This window comes from Streptopelia decaocto, assembly GCF_964273445.1.
Source record: "Streptopelia decaocto genome assembly, contig: HAP1_SCAFFOLD_628, whole genome shotgun sequence".
NCBI classification, from domain to species: Eukaryota; Metazoa; Chordata; class Aves; order Columbiformes; family Columbidae; genus Streptopelia; species Streptopelia decaocto.
In genome coordinates, this window is record NW_028116036.1 from 7,533 (window position 1) to 31,430 (window position 23,898).

The 23,898-nt window shown below is 66.2% G+C and overlaps 1 protein-coding gene across 1 annotated transcript; it reads left to right on the plus strand.

The window, feature by feature from the left end:
* Positions 1-61: 61 nt before the first annotated feature.
* On the plus strand, positions 62-23,789 carry MCM7 (minichromosome maintenance complex component 7). Its single transcript, XM_082077050.1, is given in 16 exon segments — positions 62-201; positions 288-367; positions 4,471-4,635; positions 5,298-5,422; positions 6,752-6,932; positions 8,307-8,444; positions 11,126-11,275; positions 12,469-12,583; positions 13,831-13,962; positions 14,818-14,901; positions 16,411-16,804; positions 18,987-19,070; positions 20,310-20,472; positions 21,923-22,032; positions 22,775-22,818; positions 22,821-23,789. Coding segments are annotated over 16 exon segments (2,154 nt in total). The 5' UTR covers positions 62-170; the 3' UTR covers positions 22,979-23,789.
* The last annotated feature ends 109 nt before the right edge of the window (positions 23,790-23,898 follow it).

The following is a 23,898-nucleotide window of genomic DNA, read 5'->3' on the forward strand; positions in this document are numbered from 1 at the left end:
GGTAGGCGTGGCCGCGCCGCCGCCACCGCGCGTTTTCATTGGGCGGCGGCGGTCACGTGGCGGCGGGTTTTCGCGCCACTTGCGGCGGCGGCGGCGGGAACCGGGAGAGGCGGCGGGAACCGAACGGACCGAACGGAACCGAACGGAGCCGAACCGGCCGGGACCCCGCGATGGCGCCGCTCGATTACACCGCTGAGAAAGGTTCGGAACCGGGGAACGGGTAACGGGAACCGGGTAACGGGAACCGGGTAACGGGAACCGGGCCCGACCCCCCGTTCTCTCCGCAGAGAAGGCGAAGCGGTTCCTGCAGGAATTTTACCGCGATGGCCCCGACGGCAGCAAAGAGTTTCCGTACCGGGAGCTGCTGGTGAGAGCGGCGGGAGCGGCGCCGGGTCGGGGTCCCCGGTTCGGGGTCCCCATGGCCGGTTCGGGGTCACCGGGGTCGGTTCGGGGTCCCCATGGCGGGTTCGGGGTCCTCGGGGCTGCTTTGGGGTCTCCGGTTTGGGGTCCCCGGGGTCGGTTCGGGGTCCCCATGGCGGGTTCGGGGTCCCCATGGCGGGTTCGGGGTCCCCATGGCCGGTTCGGGGTCCCCGAGGCTGGTTCGGGGTCCCCATGGCTGGTTCGGGGTCCCCATGGCTGGTTTGGGGTCCCCATGGCCGGTTTGGGGTCCCCATGGCTGGTTTGGGGTCCTCGGTTTGGGGTCCCCGGGGTCGGTTTGGGGTCCCCGGGGCTGCTTTGGGGTCCTCGGTTTGGGGTCCCCGGGGTCGGTTTGGGGTCCCCATGGCCGGTTTGGGGTCCCCGGGGCTGCTTTGGGGTCCTCGGTTTGGGGTCCCCATGGCCGGTTCGGGGTCCCCGGGGCTGCTTTGGGGTCTCTGGTTTGGGGTCCCCATGGCTGGTTCGGGGTCCCCGGGGCTGCTTTGGGGTCCTCGGTTTGGGGTCCCCATGGCCGGTTTGGGGTCCCCGGGGCTGCTTTGGGGTCTCCGGTTTGGGGTCCCCATGGCCGGTTTGGGGTCCCCGGGGTCGGTTCGGGGTCCCCATGGTGGGTTCGGGGTCCCCGGGGCTGCTTTGGGGTCCTCGGTTCGGGGTCCCCATGGCCGGTTCGGGGTCCCCATGGCTGGTTTGGGGTCCCCAGTTCGGTGACCCTGTGGCCGGTTTGGGGTCCCCATGGCCAGTTCAGTGACCCCGGGGCTGGTTTGGGGTCTCCGGTTTGGGGTCCCCATGGCCGGTTTGGGGTCCCCATGGCTGGTTCAGTGACCCCGGGGCTGGTTTGGGGTCTCCGGTTTGGGGTCCCCATGGCCGGTTCGGGGTCCCCATGGCTGGTTTGGGGTCCCCAGTTCGGTGACCCTGTGGCCGGTTTGGGGTCCCCATGGCCGGTTCAGTGACCCCGGGGCTGGTTTGGGGTCCCCGTTTTGGGGTCCCCATGGCCGGTTTGGGGTCCCCATGGCCGGTTTGGGGTCCCCATGGCCGGTTCAGTGACCCTGGGGCTGCTTTGGGGTCCCCGTTTTGGTGTCCCCGTGGTGGGTTTGGGGTCTGTGTTTGGTGTCCCCAAGCTGAGTTTGATGTCCCCAAGCCCTGGCCCATGTCCCCAGACCACTCTGGCTCACCAGGAGCATGTGGCCACTTTGGTGTCCCCAACCCCTGTCTGGTGTCCCCATGGTGGGTTTGGGGTCCGTGTTTGGTGTCCCCAAGCCCAGTTTGGTGTCCCCAAGCTGGGTTTGTGGTCCGTGTTCGGTGTCCCCAAGCTCGGTTTGGTGTCCCCATGGCTGGTTTGGTGTCCCCATGGCGGGTCTGTGGCCCGTGTTTGGTGTCCCCAAGCCCAGTTTGGTGTCCCCAAGCTGGGTTTGTGGTCCATGTTTGGTGTCCCCATGGCTGGTTTGGTGTCCCCATGGTGGGTTTGTGGCCCGTGTTTGGTGTCCCTGCGCTCAGTGCGATGTCCCCAAGCCCAGTTTGGTGTCCCCAAGCCCAGTTTGGTGTCCCCATGGCTGGTTTGGTGTCCCCATGGCTGGTTTGTGGTCCATGTTTGGTGTCCCCAAGCCCGGTTTGGTGTCCCCATGGCGGGTTTGTGGCCCGTGTTTGGTGTCCCCAAGCCCAGTTTGGTGTCCCCATGGCTGGTTTGGTGTCCCCAAGCCCGGTTTGGTGTCCCCATGGTGGGTCTGTGGCCCGTGTTTGGTGTCCCCAAGCCCGGTTTGGTGTCCCCAAGCCCAGTTTGGTGTCCCCAAGCCCGGTTTGGTGTCCCCATGGCTGGTTTGTGGTCCATGTCTGGTGTCCCCATGGCGGGTTTGGTGTCCCCAAGCCCGGTTTGGTGTCCCCATGGCGGGTTTGTGGTCCATGTTTGATGTCCCCACGCTCAGTTTGATGTCCCCAAACCCAGTTTGGTGTCCCCATGGCTGGTTTGTGGTCCATGTTTGGTGTCCCTGCGCTCGGCACAATGTCCCCAACCCCTTTGCGGTGTCCCCATGGTGGGTTTGTGGCCCGTGTTTGGTGTCCCCAAGCCCAGTTTGGTGTCCCCATGGCGGGTTTGTGGTCCATGTTTGGTGTCCCCATGGCTGGTTTGGTGTCCCCATGGCTGGTTTGGTGTCCCCATGGCGGGTCTGTGGCCCGTGTTTGGTGTCCCCGCGCTCAGTGCGATGTCCCCAAGCCCGGTTTGGTGTCCCCAAGCCCGGTTTGGTGTCCCCAAGCCCAGTTTGGTGTCCCCAAGCCCAGTTTGGTGTCCCCAAGCCCAGTTTGGTGTCCCCAAGCCCAGTTTGGTGTCCCCAAGCCCAGTTTGGTGTCCCCAAGCCCGGTTTGGTGTCCCCATGGCTGGTTTGGTGTCCCCATGGCGGGTTTGGTGTCCCCAAGCCCAGTTTGGTGTCCCCAAGCCCAGTTTGGTGTCCCCAAGCCCAGTTTGGTGTCCCCATGGCGGGTTTGTGGCCCGTGTTTGGTGTCCCCATGGCTGGTTTGGTGTCCCCATGGCGGGTCTGTGGCCCGTGTTTGGTGTCCCCGCGCTCAGTGTGATGTCCCCAAGCCCGGTTTGGTGTCCCCAAGCCCGGTTTGGTGTCCCCATGGCGGGTTTGTGGCCCGTGTTTGGTGTCCCCATGGCGGGTTTGGTGTCCCCAAGCCCAGTTTGGTGTCCCCAAGCCTGGTTTGGTGTCCCCATGGCGGGTTTGTGGTCCATGTTTGGTGTCCCCAAGCTCGGTTTGGTGTCCCCATGGCTGGTTTGGTGTCCCCATGGCAGGTTTGTGGTCCATGTCTGGTGTCCCCATGGCTGGTTTGTGGTCCATGTTTGGTGTCCCCATGGTGGGTTTGTGGCCCGTGTTTGGTGTCCCCGCGCTCAGTGCGATGTCCCCAAGCCCAGTTTGGTGTCCCCATGGCTGGTTTGGTGTCCCCATGGCTGGTTTGGTGTCCCCATGGCGGGTTTGTGGTCCATGTTTGGTGTCCCCAAGCCTGGTTTGGTGTCCCCATGGCGGGTCTGTGGCCCGTGTCTGGTGTCCCCATGGCTGGTTTGGTGTCCCCAAACCCAGTTTGGTGTCCCCATGGCGGGTTTGTGGTCCATGTTTGGTGTCCCTGCGCTCGGCACAATGTCCCCAACCCCTTTGCGGTGTCCCCATGGTGGGTTTGGGGTCCGTGTTTGGTGTCCCCGCGCTCAGTGCGATGTCCCCAAGCCCAGTTTGGTGTCCCCAAGCCCGGTTTGGTGTCCCCATGGCGGGTTTGTGGCCCGTGTTTGGTGTCCCCATGGCGGGTTTGGTGTCCCCATGGCGGGTCTGTGGCCCGTGTTTGGTGTCCCCATGGCGGGTTTGGTGTCCCCATGGCTGGTTTGGTGTCCCCATGGCGGGTCTGTGGCCCGTGTTTGGTGTCCCCATGGCGGGTTTGGTGTCCCCATGGCGGGTTTGTGGTCCATGTTTGGTGTCCCCATGGCTGGTTTGGTGTCCCCATGGTGGGTCTGTGGCCTGTGTTTGGTGTCCCCATGGTGGGTTTGGTGTCCCCAAGCCCAGTTTGGTGTCCCCATGGTGGGTTTGGGGTCCGTGTTTGGTGTCCCCGCGCTCAGTGCGATGTCCCCAAGCCCAGTTTGGTGTCCCCAAGCCCAGTTTGGTGTCCCCAAGCCCAGTTTGGTGTCCCCAAGCCCAGTTTGGTGTCCCCATGGCTGGTTTGGTGTCCCCAAGCCCAGTTTGGTGTCCCCATGGCGGGTCTGTGGCCCGTGTTTGGTGTCCCCATGGCTGGTTTGGTGTCCCCATGGCGGGTTTGTGGCCCGTGTTTGGTGTCCCCATGGCTGGTTTGGTGTCCCCATGGCTGGTTTGGTGTCCCCATGGCTGGTTTGGTGTCCCCAAGCCCAGTTTGGTGTCCCCATGGCTGGTTTGTGGCCCGTGTTTGGTGTCCCCATGGCTGGTTTGGTGTCCCCATGGCTGGTTTGGTGTCCCCATGGCGGGTTCATGGCCCATGTTTGGTGTCCCCGCGCTCGGCGCGACGTCCCCAGCCCCTCTCCGTTGTCCCCAGCGGGCGGTGGCGCGGCGCGAGCGCGTGGCGCTGCGCGTGGCGCTGGACGACGTGGCCGAGGACGCCCCCGAGCTGGCGCAGGCCGCCTGCGACAACGCGCGGCGCTACGGCCGCGTCTTCGCCGACGCCGCCCACGAGCTGCTGCCGCTGCTCCGCGACACGCAGGTCAGCGGGGGGGGGAGGGTTCGGGGACCCCCCCGGGGCGCCACGGGGTGGCCCCGGTGTCCACGGGTGACACATAAGGGGTCCAGGGGGTCCCCAGTGTAACGATGCCCCCCCATGATGTCCCCATGTCCTCAGGTGACCCATAGGGCATCCAGGGGGTCCTCAATGTCCCCCTGTCTCCCCATGTCCCCAGGTGACCCATAAGGGGTCCAGGGGGTCCCCAATGTCCCCATGTCTCCCCATGATGTCCCCATGTCCCCAGGTGACCCATAAGGGGTCTGGGGTTGGGGGGATCCCCAATGGCCCCCCCATGATGTCCCTGTGTCCTCAGGTGACCCATAAGGGGTCCCCAATGTCCCCATGATGTCCCAGTGTCCCCAGGTGACCCCTGGGGCTCTGAGGGGTTCCCCAATGTCCCCAGGTGACCCCTGGGGGTCCCCAGTGTCCCCAATGTCCCCGTGTCCCCAGGTGACCCCTGGGGGTCTGGGGGTTCCCCAATGTCCCCAGGTGACCCCTGGGGGCCTGGGGGGTCCCCAATGTCCCCATGATGTCCCAGTGTCCCCAGGTGACCCCTGGGGGTCTGGGGGTTCCCCAATGTCCCCAGGTGACCCCTGGGGGTCCGGGGGGTCCCCAATGTCCCCGTGGTGTCCCCGCGTCCCCAGGTGCCCCCCAAGGACGCGCTGGACGTTTACATCGAGCACCGGCTGCTGCTGGAGCAGCGCGGGCGCCAGGGGGGGGAGCCCCGGGCCCCCCAGAACCAGTACCCCCCCGAGCTGCTGCGCCGCTTGTGAGTGGCCCCCCCTTGTCCCCTTTGTGACCCCCGTGTCCCCCCCTTGTCCTCTTTGTGTCCCCCCCATATCATGTTCCCCCCCCATATCATGTTCCCCCCCCATATCATGTTCCCCCCCCATATCATGCCCCCCCCGATATCGAGTCCCCCCCCATATCGTGTTGCCCCCCCCGTGCCCCTCCCCATGTGTCATTGTCCCCCCAATATCGCGCCCCCCCCCCATATCGCGCCCCCCCCCCATATCGCGCCCCCCCCCCATATCGCGCCCCCCCCCATATCGCGCCCCCCCCCATATCGCGCCCTCCCCCCATATCACGTCCTCCCCCCATATCGCGTCCTCCCCCCATATCATGCGCCCCCCCCAATATTGCGCCCCCCCCAATATCGAGTCCCCCCCTGTGCCCCTCCCCATGTGTCATTGTCCCCCCAATATCGCGTCCCCCCCCCAATATCGCGTCCCCCCCCAATATCGCGTCCCCCCATATCATGTCGCCCCCCCCACTGCGCCCCTCCCCATGTGTCATTGTCCCCCCATATCGCGTCCCCCCCCCATATCGCGTCCGCCCCCCAATATCGTGTCACCCCCCAAATATCGAGTCCTCCCCCCCAATATCATGTCCCCCCCAATATCGCGCCACCCCCCCCCCGCACCGTGCCTCTCCCCATGTGTCATTGCCCCCCCCCCAATATTGTGCCCCCCCAATATTGAGTCCCCCCATATCACGTCCCCCCCCACCGTGCCCCTCCCCATGTGTCATTGTCCCCCCGTATCGCGTTGTCCCCCCCCCAAATATCGCGTTCTCCCCCCCCCATATCACGTCCCCCCCCAATATCAAGTCCCTCCCCCTGCACCCCCCCCATGTGTCATTGTCCCCCCCAATATCGCGTCCCCGACCCCAATATCGCGCCCCCCCCCATATCGCGTCACCCCCCCCACCATGCCCCTCCCCATGTGTCATTGTCCCCCCAATATCGCGTCCCCCTCCGATATTGCGTCACCCCCCCACCGTGTCCCTCCCCATGTGTTATTGTCCCCCCAATATCAAGTCCCCCCCCAATATGGCGTCCCCCCCATATCGTGTCGCCCCCACCACCGTGCCCCTCCCCACGTGTCATTGTCCCCCCGCATTGCGTCCCCCCCCCCATATCGCATTCCCCCTCAAATATCAAGTCCCCCCCCACCCATATCGTGTCCCCCCGCACCGTGCCCCTCCCCATGCGTCATCGTCCCCCCCATCACCCCCCCATCGCGCCCCCCCATGCATCACCCTCCCCCAATCCCTGTCCCCCCCTGACCCCCCCTGACCCCCCGTGTCCCCCCCCCAGCGAGCTGTACTTCCGCCCCCCCTCGTCGTGCAAGCCGCGCGTGATCCGCGAGGTGCGCGCCGACAGCATCGGGAAGCTGGTGACCGTGCGCGGCGTCGTCACCCGCGTCACCGACGTGCAGCCCATGATGCTGGTGGCCACCTACACCTGCGACCAGTGCGGCGCCGAGACCTACCAGCCCGTCAGTGACGCGGGGGGGGGCGGGTTGGGGACCCCCGGGGGGGGTTTGGGGAGCCCTTGTCCCCATTGTGTCCCCTGTGATGTCCCCATGGCCTCAGGTGACCCGTAAGGGGTTGGGGGATCCCTGGTGTCCTCCTTGTGTCCCCCATGATGTCCCCAGGTGACCCCTAAGGGGTTGGGGGGATCCCCGGTGTCACGTGACCTCAGATGACCCCTAAGGGGTTGGGGGAATCCCCAGGGTCTCATGACCTCAGATGACCCCTAAGGGGTTGGGGGAATCCCCGGTGTCACGTGACCTCAGATGACCCCTAAGGGGTTGGGGGAATCCCCAGTGTCCCATGACCCCAGGTGACCTATAAGGGGTTTTGGGGACCCCCAGGGGGGGTTTGGGGAGCCCATGACCTCAGGTGACCCATAAGGGGTTTGGGGATCCCTGGTGTCCCCCCCGCCCCGTGCTGTCCCCATGTCCTCAGGTGACCCATAAGGGGTTTTGGGGACCCCCTGGAGGGGGTTTGGGGGGAACCGGGGGGGGTTTGGGAAACTGGGGGGGGGGTCTTGGGGATCCCAGGGGGGTTTTGGGGGGGACAGGGGATTTTGGGGACCTAGGGGGTCTTGGGGACCCTGGGGGGGGGTTGGGGACCCTGGGGGGGTTTTGGGGGGCACTGGGGGGGGTTTGGGAACCTGGGGGTGTCTTGAGGACCCAGGGGGGGTCTTGAGGACCCTTGTCGGGGGGTTGGAGGGACGGGGGGCGGTTTGGGAACCTGGGGGTGTCTTGAGGACCCTGGGGGGGTTTTAGGTGGGACTGGGGGGGGGGGTTGGGGGACTGGGGGGGGTCTTGTGGACCCCTGGGAGGGTCTTGGGGGTCACAGGGGGTTTTGGGGACTGGGGGGGGGTTAGGGACCCAGGGAGGGTCTTGGGGACCCTGGGGGGGTTTGGGGACCCCAGGGGGGGTTTGGGGACCCCAGGTGGGGTTTTGGGGGGGACTTGGGGGTATTTGGGAACCTGGGGGTGTCTTGAGGACCCTGGGGGGGTTTTGGGGGGACTGGGGGGGGTTTGGAGGACGGGGGGGGGGGGGGTTTGGGAACCTGGGGGTGTCTTGGGGACCCTGGGGGGGTCTTGAGGACCCCAGGGGGGGTTTGGGAACCTGGGAGGGTCTTGGGGACTCTGGGGGGGGGGTCTTGGGGGTCACAGGGGGTTTTGGGGACTGGGGGGGGGTTAGGGAGCCTGGGGGGGTCTTGAGGACCCCGGTGGGGGTATGGGGGGCATTTGGGGAACTGGGGGGGGTTAGGGAATCTGGGCGTGCCTTGGGGAGCCCAAGGGTGGGTTTTGGGGTCCCCCCCTGACCCCCCCATCCCATGTCCCCCCCCCCCCCCAGATCCAGGCGCCCACGTTCACGCCGCTGCTGTCGTGTCCCAGCGCCGAGTGCCGCACGAACCGCGCGGGGGGGCGGCTGCACCTGCAGAGCCGCGGCTGCCGCTTCACGCGGCGCCAGGACCTGCGCCTGCAGGAGCACGTGAGTGGGGGGGGGGTACCCCAAAAATGGGGGGGGCACCCCAAAGTATGGGGGGGTGGGGTCCCCAAAGTATGGGGGGGGGGCACATGGACCCCAGAGCCGCGGCTGCCGCTTCACGCGGCGCCAGGACCTGCGCCTGCAGGAGCACGTGAGTGGGGGGGGGGCACCCCGAAAATGGGGGGGGGCACCCCAAAGTATGGGGGGGTGGGGTCCCCAAAGTATGGGGGGGGGGCACATGGACCCCAGAGCCGCGGCTGCCGCTTCACGCGGCGCCAGGACCTGCGCCTGCAGGAGCACGTGAGTGGGGGGGCACCCCAAAAATGGGGGGGCACCCCAAAGTATGGGGGGGTGGGGTCCCCAAAGTATGGGGGGGGGGCACATGGACCCCAGAGCCGCGGCTGCCGCTTCACGCGGCGCCAGGACCTGCGCCTGCAGGAGCACGTGAGTGGGGGGGGGTACCCCAAAATATGGGGGGGCACCCCAAAAATATCGGGGGGGGTCCCCAAAGTATGGGGGTGTGGGGTCCCCAAAGTATTGGGGGGGGCACATGGACCCCAGAGCCGCGGATGCCTGCAGGAGCACGTGAGTGGGGGGGGGGGTACCCCAAAATATGGGGGGGCACCCCAAAAATATCGGGGTGGGGTCCCCAAAGTATGGGGGTGTGGGGTCCCCAAAGTATGGGGGGGGGCACATGGACCCCAGAGCCGCGGCTGCCGCTTCATGCGGCGCCAGGAGCTGCGCCTGCAGGAGCACGTGAGTGGGGGGGGGGGTACCCCAAAATATGGGGGGGCACCCCAAAAATATCGGGGGGGGTCCCCAAAGTATGGGGGTGTGGGGTCCCCAAAGTATTGGGGGGGGCACATGGACCCCAGAGCCGCGGATGCCTGCAGGAGCACGTGAGTGGGGGGGGGGGCACCCCGAAAATGAGGGGGGGCACCCCAAAGTATGGGGGGTGGGGTCCCCAAAGTATGGGGGGGGGCACATGGACCCCAGAGCCGCGGCTGCCGCTTCACGCGGCGCCAGGACCTGCGCCTGCAGGAGCACGTGAGTGGGGGGGGGCACCCCAAAAATGGGGGGGGGCACCCCAAAGTATGGGGGGGTGGGGTCCCCAAAGTATGGGGGGGGGCACATGGACCCCAGAGCCGCGGCTGCCGCTTCACGCGGCGCCAGGAGCTGCGCCTGCAGGAGCACGTGAGTGGGGGGGGGGGTACCCCAAAATATGGGGGGGCACCCCAAAAATATCGGGGGGGGTCCCCAAAGTATGGGGGTGTGGGGTCCCCAAAGTATTGGGGGGGGCACATGGACCCCAGAGCCGCGGATGCCTGCAGGAGCACGTGAGTGGGGGGGGGGCACCCCGAAATATGGGGGGGGGCACCCCAAAGTATGGGGGGGCACCCCAAAGTATGGGGGGGGACACATGGACCCCAGAGCCGCGGCTGCCGCTTCACGCGGCGCCAGGACCTGCGCCTGCAGGAGCACGTGAGTTGGGGGGGGGCACCCCGAAAATGTGGGGGGGGCACCCCAAAGTATGGGGGGGTGGGGTCCCCAAAGTATGTCCCAAATGCCACCATTGTCCCCAATGTCCCCATGTCCCCCCATTGTCCCCGTTGCCCCCAATGTCCCCATGTCCCCCCAATGTCCCCATGTCCCCCCATTGTCCCCATTGCCCCCCCAGAGTGACCAGGTCCCCCAATGTCCCAAATGCCATCATTGTCCCCATGTCCCCCCATTGCCCCCAATGTCCCCATTGCCCCCAATGTCCCCAATGTCCCAAATGTCCCCATTGCCCCCAATGTCCCCATTGTCCCTGTTGTCCCCCAGAGCGACCAGGTCCCCCCATTGCCCCCACTGTCCCCATTGCCCCCAATGTCCCCATTGCCCCCAATGTCCCCATGTCCCCCAGAGTGACCAGCTCCCCCAATGTCCCCATTGTCCCCGTTGCCCCCAATGCCCCCATTGTCCCCCATTGCCCCCAATGTCCCCAATGTCCCAAATGTCCCCATTGCCCCCAATGTCCCAAATGTCCCCACTGTCCCCAATGTCCCCAACGTCCCCGTTGTCCCCTAGAGCGACCAGCTCCCCCATTGCCCCCACTGTCCCCATTGCCCCCACTGTCCCCATTGCCCCCACTGTCCCCAATGTCCCCAACGTCCCTGTTGTCCCCCAGAGCGACCAGGTCCCCCATTGCCCCCAATGTCCCCATTGCCCCCAATGTCCCCATTGTCCCCATTGCCCCCAATGTCCCCACTGTCCCCATTGTCCCCAGTGTCCCCATTGCCCCCAACGTCCCCGTTGTCCCCCAGAGCGACCAGGTCCCCCATTGTCCCCATTGCCCCCAATGTCCCCACTGTCCCCATTGCCCCCAATGTCCCCAACGTCCCCATTGCCCCCAACGTCCCCATTGCCCCCAACGTCCCCGTTGTCCCCAACGTCCCCAACGTCCCCGTTGTCCCCAACGTCCCCAACGTCCCCAACGTCCCCAACGTCCCCAATGTCCCCAATGTCCCCAACGTCCCCATTGTCCCCACTGTCCCCATTGTCCCCATTGTCCCCATTGTCCCCACTGTCCCCACTGTCCCCAATGTCCCCACTGTCCCCGTTGTCCCCAACGTCCCCATTGTCCCCACTGTCCCCATTGTCCCCAACGTCCCCATTGTCCCCAACGTCCCCGTGTCCCCCAGAGCGACCAGGTCCCCCCGGGCCACCTCCCGCGCTCCATCCTGGTGGCCGCCCACGGGGAGAACACGCGGCTGGCGCAGCCCGGGGACCACGTCAGCGTCACCGGCGTCTTCCTGCCGCTGCTGCGGCCCGGCTTCCAGCAGGGGGCGCAGGTACGGGGTCCCCAAAACCCCCTGCACCCCAAAACCCCCCCTGTACCCCAACACCCCCCCTGTGCACCCCAATACCCCCCCGACCCGCCCCATTGTACTCCAAACCCCCCCCAGCGTCTGCTCCAGCCCGGCTTCCAGCAGGGGGCGCAGGTAATGGGGGGGTCCCCAAAACCCATTGCACCCCAAAACCCCCCTGTACCCCAATACCCCTCCCAACCTGCCCCATTGCACCCCAAACCCCCCTCAGCGTCTTCCTCCCACTGCTCCGCCCCGGCTTCCAGCAGGGGGCGCAGGTAATGGGGGGTCCCCAAAACCCCTGCACCCCAAAACCCCCCTGTACCCCAATACCCCTCCCAACCTGCCCCATTGCACCCAAACCCCCCTCAGCGTCTTCCTCCCACTGCTCCGCCCCGGCTTCCAGCAGGGGGCGCAGGTACGGGGTCCCCAAAACCCCCTGCACCCCAATACCCCCCCTGTACCCCAACACCCCCCCTGTGCACCCCAAACCCCCCCCCCCCCAATCCGCCCCATCACCCCCCCGCCCCCAGGGGTGGCGTCTTCCTCCCACTGCTCCTCCCCGGCTTCCAGCAGGGGGCGCAGGTACGGGGGGGGGGGGGTCCCCAAAACCCCCCTGCACCCCCATGCACCGCAAAACCCACCCCGTGCCCCATTGTTGCCCCCCCTGCAGCCCAAACCCCCCCCCCGACCCCCCATTGTCGCCCCCCCTGCACCCCAAAACCCCCCATGACCCCCCCATTGTTGCCCCCCTGCACCCCAAAACCCCCCATGACCCCCCATTGTTCCCCCCTGACCCCCCCCCCCATTGATGCCCCCCTGCACCCCAAACCCCCCCAACCCCCCCATTTTTGCCCCCCCCACCAGGGGCTGCTATCAGAGATGAACCTGGAGGCTCAAATCTGCCCCCCCAAACCACCCCCCCCATGCACCCCAAAACCCCCCCGTGCACCCCAAACTCCCCCCTGACCCCCATTGCTGCCCCCCAGGGGCTGTTATCAGAGATGAACCTGGAGGCTCAAACCTGCCCCCCAAATCCCCCCCCCATGCACCCCCAAATCCCCCCCCATGCACCCCCAAAACCCCCCATGCACCCCCAACCCCCCCCATGCACCCCAAACCCCCCCCCCCCCCCCCCATGCACCCCAAAACCCCCCGACCCCCCATTGCCCCCCCAGGGGTTGCTATCGGAGACGTACCTGGAGGCGCATTGCGTGGTGAAGATGAGCAAGGGCGAGGAAGATGATGGGGAGGGGGCGGAGCTGAGCGAGGAAGAGCTCCGGAGCATCACAGGTGGGGGGGGCGGGGGGGCTTGGGGGGGTCTGGGGGTCACATAGAGGGTCCCAGGGGGTCTGGGATGGTCATGGAGGTCCCTCAGGGTCCTGGAGGTCCCTGGGGGGTCTGGGGGTCCCATAGGGGGTCCTGGGGGGATCTTGGGGGGTCTGGGGGTCCCATTGGGGGGTCTGGGGGTCCCATAGGGGGTTCTGGGGGATCCTGGGGGGGTCCAGGGGGGGTCTGGGGGTCCCATAGGGGTCCCATTGGGGGTCTGGGGGTCCCATAGGGGGTCCTGGGGGGATCTTGGGGGGTCTGGGGTCCCATAGGGGTTCTGGGGGGATCCTGGGGGGTCCCATAAGGGTCCTGGGGTGTCCAGGGGGGTCTGGGGGTCCCATAGGGGGTCCTGGGGGGATCTTGGGGGGTCTGGGGGTGTCTGGGGATCCCATAGAGGGTCCCAGGGGGTTTGGGATGGTCCTGGGGGTCCCATAGGGGTCCTGGGGGGTCCAGGGGATCTGGGGGGTCTGGGGGCCCCATAAGGGTCCTGGGGGTGTCCAGGGGGTGTGGGGGCCCCATAGGGGTCCTGGGGGGTCCTAGGGGGTCTGGGGGTCACATTAGGGGGTCCTGGGGGTCTGGGGGTCCCACGTGTCTGGGGGGGTCCCATAGGTCTGGGGGTTCCCTGAGTGGTCTGGGGGTTCCAGGGGATCTGGGGGGGTCCCATAGGTCTGGGGGTTCCCTGAGTGGTCTGGGGGGGGTCCCAGGGGGTCTGGGGGGGGTCCCGGGGATCTGGGGGGGGTCCCAGGGATCTGGGGGGGTCCTGGGGATCTGGGGGGTCCCAGGGGTTTGGGGGGTCTTGGGGGGTCCCTGGTGGTCTGGGGGGTCTGGGGGTTCCCCGGGGGTCTGGGGGGGGTCCCAGGGATCCGGGGGGGTCCCAGGGGGTCTGGGGGGGTCCCATAGGTCTGGGTGATCCCTGGGGGGGGTCCCAGGGTTCTGGGGGTTCCGTGGGGGGGTCTGAGGGGGGTCCCAGGGGGTCTGGGGGTTCCCTGGGGGGTCCCTGGGGGGTCCGGGGGGTCCCAGCGCCCCATTCCCTGTTTGCAGAGGAGGATTTCTACGAGAAGCTGGCGGGCTCCATCGCCCCCGAGCTCTATGGGCTGCAGGGGGTCTGGGGGGTCCCATAGGTCTGGGGGTTCCTTGGGGTGTCTGGGGGTTCCCCGGGGGGTCTGGGGGGGTCCGGGGGGGTCCCAGCGCCCCCCATTCCCTGTTTGCAGAGGAGGATTTCTACGAGAAGCTGGCGGGCTCCATCGCCCCCGAGCTCTATGGGCTGCAGGATGTGAAGAAGGCGCTGCTGCTGCTGCTGGTGGGGGGCGTGGAGCGCAGCCCCCGCGGCATGAGGATCCGCGGTGAGGGACCCCCCCCGGGACCCCCCCTTGAACCCCCCCACCACTTAACCCCGCTTTGGGACCCTCCCCGTTGAACCCCCCCCTTGGTACCCCCCCTTGACCCCCACTTTGGGACCCCCCCTTCTTGATATCCCCCTCCCCTTCTTGATATCCCCCCCACCTCTTGATCTCTCCCCCTTCTTAATCCCCCCCTCCTTGTGACCCCCCCTTGACCCCCACTTTGGGACACCCGCCTTGGTACCCTCCCCCTTGAACCCCCCCTTAAGCCCCCTTTGGGACCCCCCTTAGGGACCCTCCCCTTGAATCCCCCCTCCCATTCACCCCCTTTTCCCATCCCCCCCCTTTTCCCATCCCCCCCCTTTTCCCATCCCCCCCCTTTTCCCATCCCCCCCCTTTTCCCATTCACCCCCTTTTCCCATTCACCCCTTTTCCCATCCTCCCCTTTTCCCATCCTCCCCTTTTCCCATCCTCCCCCTTTTCCATCCCCCCTTTTCCCATTCATTTCCCATTCACCCTTTTCCCATTCACCCTTTTCCCATTCATTTCCCATCCCCCCCCTTTTCCCATCCCCCCCCTTTTCCCATCCCCCCCCTTTTCCCATCCCCCCCCTTTTCCCATCCCCCCCCTTTTCCCATCCCCCCCCTTTTCCCATCCCCCCCCTTTTCCATTCACCCCCTTTCCCATTCACCCTTTTCCCATTCACCCCCTTTCCCATTCACCCTTTTCCCATTCACCCTTTTCCCATTCATTTCCCATTCACCCCTTTTTTCCCATTGATCCCCCCTCTTCCCATTCATCCCTTTCCCACCCCCTCCCCTTTCTCACCCCCCCCCTCTCTCCCCCCTTTCCCCCCAGGGAACATCAACATGTGTCTGCTGGGCGACCCCGGGGTGGCCAAATCGCAGCTCCTGTCGTACATCGACCGCCTGGCCCCGCGCAGTGAGTGTGGGGCACCCCACGTCCCCCCATCACCCCACATCCCCCCATCACCCCACATCCCCCCACATCCCCCCATAACCCCCCGTCACCCCACACACCGCCCCACACATCCCCCCACCGCCCCATGGGGGGATATGGGGCCCAATCCCAGCTCCTGTCGTACATCGACCGCCTGGCCCCGCGCAGTGAGTCGGGGGCACCCCCATCACCCCCCATCACCCCACATCCCCCACATCCCCCCATAACCCCCCGTCACCCCACACATCCCCCCCACCGCCCCATGGGGGGATATGGGGCCCAATCCCAGCTCCTGTCGTACATCGAGCGCCTGGCCCCGCGCAGTGAGTGTGGGGCACCCCATGTCCCCCCATGTCCCCCCATCACCCCCCACATCCCCATCACCCCACACACCCCCCATCACCCCCACATCCCCATCACCCCCATTCCCCCCATCACCCCCATCACCCCCACATCCCCCATCACCCCCACATCCCCATCACCCCCACATCCCATTCCCCCACATCCCCCATCACCCCCATTCCCCCCATCACCCCCCACATCCCCATCACCCCCACATCCCCATCACCCCCACATCCCCATCACCCCCACATCCCCTTTCCCCCCATCACCCCCACATCCCCCATCACCCCCACATCCCCCATCACCCTCACATCCCCATCACCCCCATTCCCCCCATCACCCCCATCACCCCCAATCCCCCCATCACCCCCCACATCCCCATCACCCCCACATCCCCCATCACCGCCCACATCCCCCATCACCCCCACATCCCCCCACATCCCCACATCCCCCCATCACCCCACACATCCCCCCCACCGCCCCATGGGGGGATATGGGGCCCAATCGCAGCTCCTGTCGTACATCGAGCGCCTGGCCCCGCGCAGTGAGTCGGGGGCACCCCCATCACCCCACATCACCCCCATTCCCCCATCACCCCCCATCACCCCACATCCCCATCACCCCCACATCCCCCATCACCCCCACATCCCCATCACCCCCCATTCCCCCCATCACCCCCACATCCCCCATCACCCCCCACATCCCCATCACCCCCCACACCCCCATATCCCCCATCACCCCCATATCCCCCATCACCCCATATCCCCCATCACCCCCACATCCCCATCACCCCCACATCCCCCATCACCCCCACATCCCCCATCACCCCCATTCCCCCCATCACCCCCATTCCCCCCATCACCCCCACATCCCCATCACCCCCATTCCCCCCATCACCCCCATTCCCCCCATCACCCCCACATCCCCATCACCCCCACATCCCCCATCACCCCCATCACCCCCATTCCCCCTGTTACCCCCCATCACCCCCATGTCCCCATTCCCCCCCTCACCCCCCACATCCCCTATTCCCCCCATTACTCCCATCACCCCCACATCCCCATTACCCCATCACCCCACACCCCCTCACCCTCCCCCCCATCTCCCCCATCACCCCCTTACCCCCCATCTCCCCCCATCTCCCCATAGGCCAGTACACGACGGGGCGCGGCTCGTCGGGCGCGGGGCTGACGGCGGCCGTGCTGCGCGACGCGGCCACGGGGGAGCTGGCGCTGGAGGGGGGGGCGCTGGTGCTGGCCGACCGCGGCGTCTGCTGCATCGACGAGTTCGACAAGATGCCCGAGGGCGACCGCGTGGCCATCCACGAGGCCATGGAGCAGCAGAGCGTCTCGGTGGCCAAGGCGGGCGTGCTGGCCACGCTCAACGCGCGCTGCGCCGTCCTGGCGGCCGCCAACCCGGCGCGCGGCCGCTACGACCCGCGGCGCAGCCTCGAGCACAACGCGCAGCTGCCCCCGGCGCTGCTGTCCCGCTTCGACCTGCTCTGGGTGCTGCCCGACACCCCTGATAGGGACAACGACCTCAGGTGAGGGAGATATGGGGGGATATGGGGTGAACTGGGGGGCTATGGGGTGAACTGGGGGGATATGGGGTGAACTGGGGGGCTATGGGGTGAACTGGGGGGCTCTGGGTGCTGCCCGACACCCCTGATAGGGACAATGACCTCAGGTGAGGGAGATATGGGGGGCTATGGGGTGAACTGGGGGGCTCTGGGTGCTGCCCGACACCCCTGATAGGGACAATGACCTCAGGTGAGGGAGATATGGGGGGCTATGGGGTGAACCGGGGGGCTCTGGGTGCTGCCCGACACGCCCAATCACGACAGTGACGTCAGGTGAGACATCTATGGGGCGATATGGGGTGAACTTGGGGGGGCTATGGGGTGAACTGGGGGGCTCTGGGTGCTGCCCGACACCCCCGACCGGGACAACGACCTCAGGTGAGGGAGATATGGGGGGCTATGGGGTGAACTGGGGGGCTATGGGTCTATGGGGCAGTGGGTCTATGGGTCTATGGGGCGCTACGACCCGCGGCGCAGCCTCGAGCACAACGCGCAGCTGCCCCGGCGCTGCTGTCCCGCTTCGACCTGCTCTGGGTGCTGCCCGACACCCCTGATAGGGACAACGACCTCAGGTGAGGGAGATATGGGGGGCTATGGGGGGCTCTGGGTGCTGCCCGACACCCCTGATAGGGACAATGACCTCAGGTGAGGGAGATATGGGGGGATATGGGGTGAACTGGGGGGCTCTGGGTGCTGCCCGACACCCCCGACCGGGACAACGACCTCAGGTGAGGGAGATATGGGGGCAATGGGGGGTTATGGGGTGAACTTGGGGGGCTATGGGTGAACTGGGGGGCTCTGGGTGCTGCCTGACACCCCTGATAGGGACAATGACCTCAGGTGAGGGAGCTATGGGGGGATATGGGGTGAACTGGGGGGATATGGGTGCTGCCCGACACCCCCAACCGTGACAACGACCTCAGGTGAGGGAGCGATGGGGGGATATGGGGTGAACTGGGGGGATATGGGGTGAACTGGGGGGGCTCTGGGTGCTGCTGGAGTGGCTGGATAGAGACAGTGACCTATGGTGAGATATGGGGGGTATAGGGGGCAATGGGGGGATATGGGGCAATGGGGGGATACAAGGGGAATGGGCAATGGGGGCTATGGGGGCAATGGGGGGATATGGGGGGAATGGGGGAACAGGAGGCAATGGGGGGGAATAGGGTAAATGGGCTATGGGGGCAATATGGGGGTATGGGGGCAATGGGGGCTCTGGATGCTGCTGGACCAGGATAATGACCTGAAGTGAGATATGGGGAGCAATGGGGGGCTATGGGGCAATGGGGGGCTATGGGGCAATGGGGGGTATGGGGGACTCTGGGTGCTGCCCGACACCCCCGACCGCAACAACGACCTCAGGTGAGGGAGCTATGGGGGGCTATGGGGTGAACTGGGGGGATATGGGGTGAACTGGGGGGCTATGGGGTGAACTGGGGGGCTCTGGGTGCTGCCCGACACCCCCGACCGGGACAACGACCTCAGGTGAGGGAGATATGGGGGGCTATGGGGTGAACTGGGGGGATATGGGGTGAACTTGGGGGGTCTGGGTGCTGCTGGAGTGGCTGGATAGAGACAGTGACCTATGGTGAGATATGGGGGGTATAGGGGGCAATGGGGGGATATGGGGGCAATGGGGTGGAATGGGGTAAATGGGGATGGGGGGATATGGGGCAATGGGGGTAAATGGGGAATGGGGGGATGTGGGGGCAATGGGGGTAAATGGGGGATGGGGGGATATGGGGGCAATGGGGGTAAATGGGGGATGGGGGGATGTGGGGGCAATGGGGTGCTATGGGGCAATGGGGGTCTCTGGGCAATGGGGTGCTATGGGGCAATGGGGTGCTATGGGGCAATGGGGGCTCTGGGTGCAGCTGGACTGGGATAATGACCTGGGGTGAGATATGGGGGGGAACTGGGGGGCTCTGGGTGCTACTGGATCAACTGGAGCAGGATAACGACCTGTGGTGAGGAATAATGGGGGGCCATGGGGGTCTGTGTGCCCCCCTGACCCCCGTGTCCCCCGTGTCCCCCCTGACCCCCGTGTCCCCCCTGACCCCCGTGTCCCCCGTGTCCCCCCTGACCCCCGTGTCCCCCCGTGTCCCCCCGTGTCCCCCGTGTCCCCCGTGTCCCCCCGTGTCCCCAGGCTGGCCCAGCACATCACGTACGTGCACCAGCACAACCGGCAGCCGCCCGGCGCCGCGCGCCCGCTCGACATGCGCCTCATGCGGTAGGACCGCGTCACCCTGTCCCCCTGTCCCCCTGTCCCCCTGTCCCCCTGTCCCCCTGTCCCCTGTCCCCCTGTCCCCCTGTCCCCGTGTCACCCTGTCCCCGTGTCACCCTGTCCCCATATCCCCCTGTCCCCATATCCCATGTCACCATGTCACCATGTCCCCATGTCCCCCCTGTCCCACATCCCCATGTCCCCCTGTTCCCATCTCCCCCCATATCCCCCTGTGCCCATGTCCCCATGTCCCCCATGTCTCCCATCTCCTCCCACGTCCCCTGTCCCCGTGTCCCCCCATATCCCCATGTCCCCCCATGTCCCCTGCCCCATATCCCCCATGTCCCCCTGTCCCCATCTCCCCCCATGTCCCATGTCCCTATGTCCCCCCTGTCCCAATATCCCCCATGTCCCCATGTCCCATATCCCCATGCCCCCCTGTTCCCCTTGTGTCCCCATGTCCCCCCACGTCCCCATGTCCCCCCACATCCCCATGTCCCCATATCCCATATCCCCCCATGTCCCCCTGTCCCATGTTCCATATTCCCCATATCCCCATGTCCCCTGTCCCATGTCCCATGTCCCCACATCCCCCATATTCCCCATGACCCCTATCCCCATATCCCCCCATGTCCCCCATATCCCCCCCATGTCCCATGTCCCTATGTCCCCCATGTCCCCATATCCCATGTCCCCATGCCCCCCTGTTCCCCTTGTGTCCCCTGTGTCCCCTGTCCCCATATCCCCCACGTCCCCATGTCCCCATATCCCCCATATTCCCCATGACCCCTATCCCCATGTCCCCATATCCCATATCCCCCCATGTCCCCCTGTCCCCATGTCCCCATATCCCCCATGTCCCATATCCCCCTGTCCCCATATCCCATGTCCCCTGTCCCCATGTCCCCCTGTCCCCATATCCCCCCATGTCCCCATGTCCCCATATCCCCCCATGTCCCAATATCCCCATATCCCCCCTGTCCCATGTCCCCATGTCCCATATCCCCATATCCCCTGTCCCCATGTCCCCTGTCCCCATATCCCCATGTCCCATATCCCCCTGTCCCCATGTCCCCATGCCCCCCTATCCCCCCTGTCTGTCCCCATGTCCCCTATCACCATGTCCCTATATTCCCATGTCCCATGTCCCCATATCCCATATCCCTCTATATCCCCATATCCCATATCCCATATCCCATATCCCCCCATGTCCCCTGTCCCCATGTCCCCCGTCCTGTCCCGCAGCCGCTACATCTCCACGTGCCGGCGCCGGCAGCCGCTGGTCCCCCCCGCGCTGGCCGAGTACCTGACGGCCGCCTACGTGGAGCTGCGGCGGGAGGGGGCGGGGGGGGGCGCCTTCACCTCCGCAAGGACCCTGCTCAGCCTGCTGCGCCTCGCCACGGCCCTGGTGGGACATGGGGACATGGGGACATGGGGACATGGGACATGGGGGGGACGTGCTGCGCCTCGCCACCGCCCTGGTGGGACATGGGGACAATGGGGACAATGGGGACACTGGGGACATGGGGACATGGGGGGGACGTGCTGCGCCTCGCCACCGCGCTGGTGGGACATGGGGACAATGGGGACACTGGGGACAATGGGGGGACATGGGGACATGGGGGGACATGGGGACAATGGGGGGATATGGGGACATGGGGGGACATGGGGACAATGGGGACAGGGGGACGTGCTGCGCCTGCCACCGCGCTGATGGGACATGGGGACATGGGGGGGACATGGGGGGAATGGGGGACATGGGGGGACATGGGGACATGGGACATGGGACATGGGGACATGGGGGGGGACATGGGACATGGGGACATGGGGGGGACGTGCTGCGCCTCGCCATGGCCCTGGTGGGACAGGGGACATGGGGACATGGGGGGACATGGGACATGGGGACAATGGGGGGAATGGGGGACATGGGGGGACATGGGGGGGACATGGGGACATGGGACATGGGGACATGGCGGGGACGTGCTGCGCCTGCCACCGCGCTGGTGGGACAGGGGGCATGGGACATGGGGACATGGGGGGGACATGGGGACAATGGGGACAATGGGGGGAATGGGGGACATGGGGGGGGACATTGGGACATGGGGACATGGGGGGGACGTGCTGCGCCTCACCACCGCCCTGGTGGGACATGGGACATGGGGACAATGGGGGGAATGGGGGACATGGGGACAATGGGGGGAATGGGGGATATGGGGACATGGGGATATGGGGACATGGGAGGATATGGGGACATGGGGGATATGGGGACATGGGGGGATATGGGGACATGGGGGGATATGGGGACACCGGGGATATGGGGACATGGGGGGGACATGGGACATGGGGGGGATATGGGGGGATATGGGACAATGGGGATATGGGGGTATAGGGGCAATGGGGGGACAGGGGGACGGGGGGGATATGGGGATATGGGGACATGGGGGATATGGAGACAGGGGGACATGGGGACATAGAGGGACATGGAGATATGGGAGGGGGACATGGGGGACAGGGAGATATGGGGGGACGGGGGACATGGGGGGGATATGGGACATGGGGGGCATGGGGGACAGGGGTCTGGTGGGTGTGGGGGACACGGGGAACACGGGGATATGGGGACAGGGGCTGAGAAACAGGGGCGGGGCCGAGAAACGAGGGGCGGGGCCGAGAAACGAGGGGCGGGGCCGAGAAACGAGGGGCGGGGCTGAGAAACTGGGGCGGGGCGACTGTTTGGAGGCGTGGCCGGGGCGTGTTGTGGGCGGGGATCAGGCCGGTGATTTCTGGGCGGGGCTGCGAAAAGGAGGCGGGGCCCGGTGGGTTGTGGGCGGGGCCAGGGCCGCTCTGACTCCGCCCCCCAGGCCCGGCTGCGGCTCGGGGACGAGGTGGAGAAGGAGGACGTGAACGAGGCCATGAGGCTGATGGAGCTGTCCCGGGACTCGCTGCGCGGCGAGCGCGGCCAGCAGAGCCGGTCAGGGGACAGTGGGGACAATGGGGGGACAATGGGGGGACCGGGGACAATGGGGACAATGGGGACAATGGGGGACTGGGGCCAGCAGAGCCGGTCAGGGACAGGGGACAGTGGGGACAATGGGGGGACAATGGGGGGACCGGGGACAATGGGGGGGAAAGGGGGCAATGGGGGACAGGGGACAATGGGGGAATGGGGGAGAATGGGGGGATAGGGGACAATGTGGGGGGACAGGGGATGGGGGGGGACAGGGCACAATGGGGGGGACGGGGGACAGCGGGGGGATGGGACAGCCAGGAAGTGGGGGGACCCCCAAACTTGTCCCCTTGTTCCTGGGGTCACTGTGGGTTGGGGGGGGGGTCCCCCCATGTCCCCCGTGTCCCCATGTCCCCCATGTGTTCCCCCCCTGACCCCCATGTCCCCCCATGACTCCCCCGCCCCCCATGTCCCCCATGTCCCCCCATGACCCCATGTCCCCCCCGACCCCCATGTCCCCCCATGACCCCATGTCCCCCCCTGACCCCCATGTCCCCCATGACCCCTCCTGACCTCCATGCCCCCCCCAATCCCATGTCCCCCCATGCCCATGTCCCCCCCGAACACCTGACCCCCCCCGACCCCATGTCCCCCCATATCCCCCCATATCCCCTCTGCCCCCCATGTCCCCCTGACCCCATGTCCCCCCATGTCCCCCTGCCCTCCATGTCCCCCAATGACCCCCCATGTCCCCCCCGTCCCGCAGGCCGCAGCGCCCCTCGGACGCCATCTTCGCGCTGCTGCGGGAGCTGGGGGGGCCCGGGGGGCCGCGGTTCCCGTCTCGGTCGCCACCCAGCGCTGCGGCGCCCGCGGCTTCACCCCCGCGCAGCTGCGCGACGCCATCGACGAGTACCAGCGGCTCAACGTGCTGGCGCTCAACGCCCAGGGCACCAAGATCAGCTTCGTGTGAGGGAGGGGGCCCCAAAACACCCCGGAAACCCCAAAAAACACCCCCCAAAACCCCAAAAACAACCCCGAAATACCCCCCAAACCCCCCCCAAAAACCCTAAGTCAGTGGTTCAACCCCCTGGCACTCAATGCCAGTGGGATGTACCATCTCCTTTGTCTGGGGGTGACACCCCGAAACACCCCCTAAGACCCCCAGAATAGCCCCCAAACCCCCAAAATACCCCCAATCCCCCTCCCAAATAACCCCCAAAACCCCCCAAAATACCCCCCAATAACCCCAAAATACCCCCAAACCAGCGGCTCAATGTGCTGGCGCTCAACGCCCAGGGCACCAAGATCAGCTTCGTCTGAGCGCGGGGGGGCCAAAACACCCCAGAAACCCCAAAAAACACCCCGGAAAACCCCCAATACACCCCCAAAAACCCCAAAATCCCAAAAAACCTCCCCGAAATAGCCCAAAATAGCCCCAAAATACCCCCCAAATCCCCCCAAAAACCCTAAACTAGTGGTTCAACCCGCTGGCACTCAATGCCAGTGGGAGGTACCATCTCCCTCGTCTGGGGGGGCAACCCAAAATACCCCAAAAACCCCGAATAACCCCAAAATACCCCCCCGGACAGCCCCATGGCCTCCTTGGGGGGGGTCCAGACCCCAACCTTCCCCCCCATGGCCCCCTCGGGTGGTCGACCCCAAATTCCCCCCCAATATGTGGACGCCACCATTGTCACCCCCACGGGACACACAGGGGGGTGTCGAATCTCCCGTGGCCTTTTATCTCATCAATTAATTAAATCGTTATATTTTACCAATTAACCCATTCTCCCTATTGTATTTTTGGGGGGTGTCCTCCCTAAATATCCCTTGACCCCCCCCAAATAAACCCCCCCCAAGCAACCCTCACCCCCCCAAATAACCACTGAG